This window comes from Echinops telfairi, unplaced genomic scaffold, assembly GCF_000313985.2.
Source record: "Echinops telfairi isolate 266 unplaced genomic scaffold, ASM31398v2 ScPeMD7_2;HRSCAF=8, whole genome shotgun sequence".
NCBI classification, from domain to species: Eukaryota; Metazoa; Chordata; class Mammalia; order Afrosoricida; family Tenrecidae; genus Echinops; species Echinops telfairi.
The window spans coordinates 4,014,686-4,017,563 of NW_022103898.1; the positions used below are offsets into that span (position 1 = coordinate 4,014,686).

Sequence of the window (2,878 nt, forward strand, 5' to 3'; positions counted from 1 at the left end):
CCCCCCCCCCTGCACTGGGTGGTGGGGAGCACTTGGGCCCTGATATAAGTCATGGGCACACCTGTTTTCTACGACTGGGCGTGAGGAGCAGCCTCAGCCCAGGTGTTGGTCCCCGGCTCCTTCAAGCCCACTCCCCCACATCCCCTCCACTCACTTCTGACTGACAGCTCCCCTGCTGGGCAGACCAGAACTGCCTGAGACTCCATCCTCATCCTTCTCCACGGGGGTAGCTGGGGGTTGAACCTCCAACCTTCCGGCTGGCAGTGGGATGCTCCGTGCCCTGCACTATTGGCACAGCATAGGCTGCCCAGGGGGTGAGCGAACAAGCGTCCAACTGGGGGCCCAGGCAGAGGAGGCCAGGTTGGGGTGGGGTGGGGGGCCGCCAGGGCTCAGCTGCGCGGCTTGTTGTCTCCGCAGGGTCCACTGTCAGCTGGTCCAGCTCTTTGCCCGCGGGATTGAGGACGGGCCGAAGCAGGCATCGCACGGCTGAGATGTGGCCAACACCGCCCCCTCCCACAGCACCAAGGAGAGGAGGAGAGGCCACAGCACACAGTTGCTTACGTTGATAGTGACCTCGTAGGCGAGTGCCCGTTGTCCAGCGTCCTGTACATATCCGGCACCCTGCGCCCCTGGGATGCGCTGGGCTTCTCGCAGAGCCAGTGGCACCATGGCTTCTAGACCTCATAGCCACTGGGCCGACCGGCTCTCCTGCAGTCACTTTAGACACCCAATCATACATGACCATACATGCACAACCCAGTAGGTGGTGAGACGGTGGTGGAGATTCCCCCACCCCAAGAAGGTGGTCCTTCCCGCAGTTGCCTGCACCCACCCTGTCTTCCCTTCAGTCCGGACTCTGTGACCCTTGGATTCACGATGCCCCGGCAGCCACGGTGCATCTGAGAGAGGGGAGGGAGGGTGGGAGGCCAGCTGTCCCTGCAGCAGTGATGCAGGTGACCAGGAAGACAGAGCTTTCAAACCCCAGCCTCCCACCCAGTCTTGCTTCTGAATCCACTGGGCCCACCCAGGGCCCCTGGGCTTTACCGTGTGTGCACGGGGAGGGGCCAGGGCTGGGTGTTCCAGAAACAGCCTCAGGGCAGTTTGGAAAGCACCCGACAGATCCGGGCCATCACCCATCCAGGACGCCGCTCTTTGTGGACACCGAGTAGATTGGCTATTGCTCGGCTCTAGGGGGCCACGGGGAGAAGCTGGCATTATGGGGGCACAAAAACACGCCTGGGGAGCCCTTTGCGAGCTGAGCCTGCCCCCACTCCCACAGGCTGGCATTCCGGCTCAGGGGTCTGCTGGCTGTGGGGTCCCCCTGCATTGTCCCCGTCATCCCACTCATTCCATGGCCTTTACTGGACGTCTCTTTGCTCTCGGCCTGACGGGGGTCTTGGCGTCCCCTCATCTGTTTGTCTCTGACCCCAGTGACTGCGGCTGGTCAGGGGGAGCTAGGAGGACGGCATTCCTCCTTCAGTCCAGGGCTTCCACTCAGCCACATCTCCACCCTCCTGAGTCGCTTCTGTCCGTCCGGCCGTGGAGGAGTGTCTGCAGGGACAGAGAGAGGGCTGGCAGCCACAGGCGGGCTGTGGTGCAATGGACACGTTACTCCAGCGCCGGGCAGGTGGCATGTCTGCAGACTGCACTGGTCTCAGGGCGGATGTGATGGGAGCCCCGTTGGAACCCAGGGCAGCGTCAAGCGCACCAGCACAGACAAGGTGGGTCTCTATAATCCTCTGGGAGGTGGCTCTTCTCGTCCTTCAGGAGGCTGGTGGTGAGCAGTGGCCACCTTCGTCTGCAGTGGAGGACTTGCTGTGCGTGGCCTGCACTCCCTGGGACCTCAGTATGGAGGGCCGTTCCCGGCCAACAGCTGGCCCAACCTCAGTGCTCACCAAGGTCCCCTCCCAACATTCCTGTCATCTCTGTTGCACACACCCCCACTCCCCGCCCTGGCTGCCTTTCCTTGGCAGGGCCTGCCCTAAGGCCCACTTGGAATTTCCTAGAATCAGACCCAGCTGCTGAAAAGTAAGCATTTCACGTTTGGCATGACAATGCCCTGCCCACACCAGAGCCCCAGTTGGGGGCCCGCCCCGGTGCACCCTGACACTCCCAAGGGCCAGCCTGGAAGCTTCTCTGGGCTCCTGGAGCCCACTGGGTGACCTGCAGTCAGATGGGAAGGGACACCTCCCTCAGCGGAGACATCAACTCCCATCCTTCGGGGCTTTAAGAAAGAAAACCGAAGACAAGTGGCGGTCGTCCGTGAGCGCTTGGGACCCTCTGGAAGCTGTGTCCCAGTCTTGATTCATGAGTAGAGCCCTAGGCAGCCACCGAGCCCGGCAGCAGTGTACGGACTCTGCCCCAGAGGCGGCGGCGAGAGCCCAACACCTGTGCCCGCCGCCAGCTGAGGGGCCGGGCCTGTCTCACTGATGGGGGTGGGGTGGGGGTGCCCCCTTCTCTCTCAAATCTTGCTGGTTCCAAGATGAGAGTGGGTGGGACGCGTGGGCGGGTCAGTCTGAGAAGGCAACAATAAAGACACTTTGGGCAGAAGACTCCTCGTTTTCCAAGCTGGGGGTTTCCTCTGGGGCGTCCACCCACCCTTGCTGTGGGTGACCCATCGTGATTCCGGCGAGTGGGTTCCGGCCCATAGCGACCTGTGCCACCCTCACAATCGCCCCCTGGGAGCCCATGGCTGCAGCCCCCTTGTCCGCCCGTCTTCACGAGTCCCTCCCCAGCTTTCTCCAAGCATGACACCCTTCTCTAGGGGCCGCTCTCTCCTGACCACAGGCCCCAAAGTGCGTGGGATAAAGTCTCCCTGACCTCGCTTCCCAGGAGCGGCCTGGCTGTTCTCCCAAGACGCATCTGTTGGTTCCCCCCG

The 2,878-nt window shown here is 62.6% G+C and overlaps 1 protein-coding gene across 2 annotated transcripts in view; it reads left to right on the forward strand.

The window, feature by feature from the left end:
* The window catches only part of CERK (ceramide kinase), a 40,079-nt gene extending 37,529 nt beyond the window's left edge, over positions 1 to 2,550 (forward strand). For both annotated transcript variants that reach the window (XM_030886154.2, XM_045290681.1), the window contains exon 13: positions 418 to 2,550. In XM_030886154.2, coding sequence (XP_030742014.1) covers positions 418 to 490 — 73 coding nt within the window. In that variant the 3' untranslated portion in view covers positions 491 to 2,550. The remainder of the gene's footprint in view (positions 1 to 417) is intronic.
* The last annotated feature ends 328 nt before the right edge of the window (positions 2,551 to 2,878 follow it).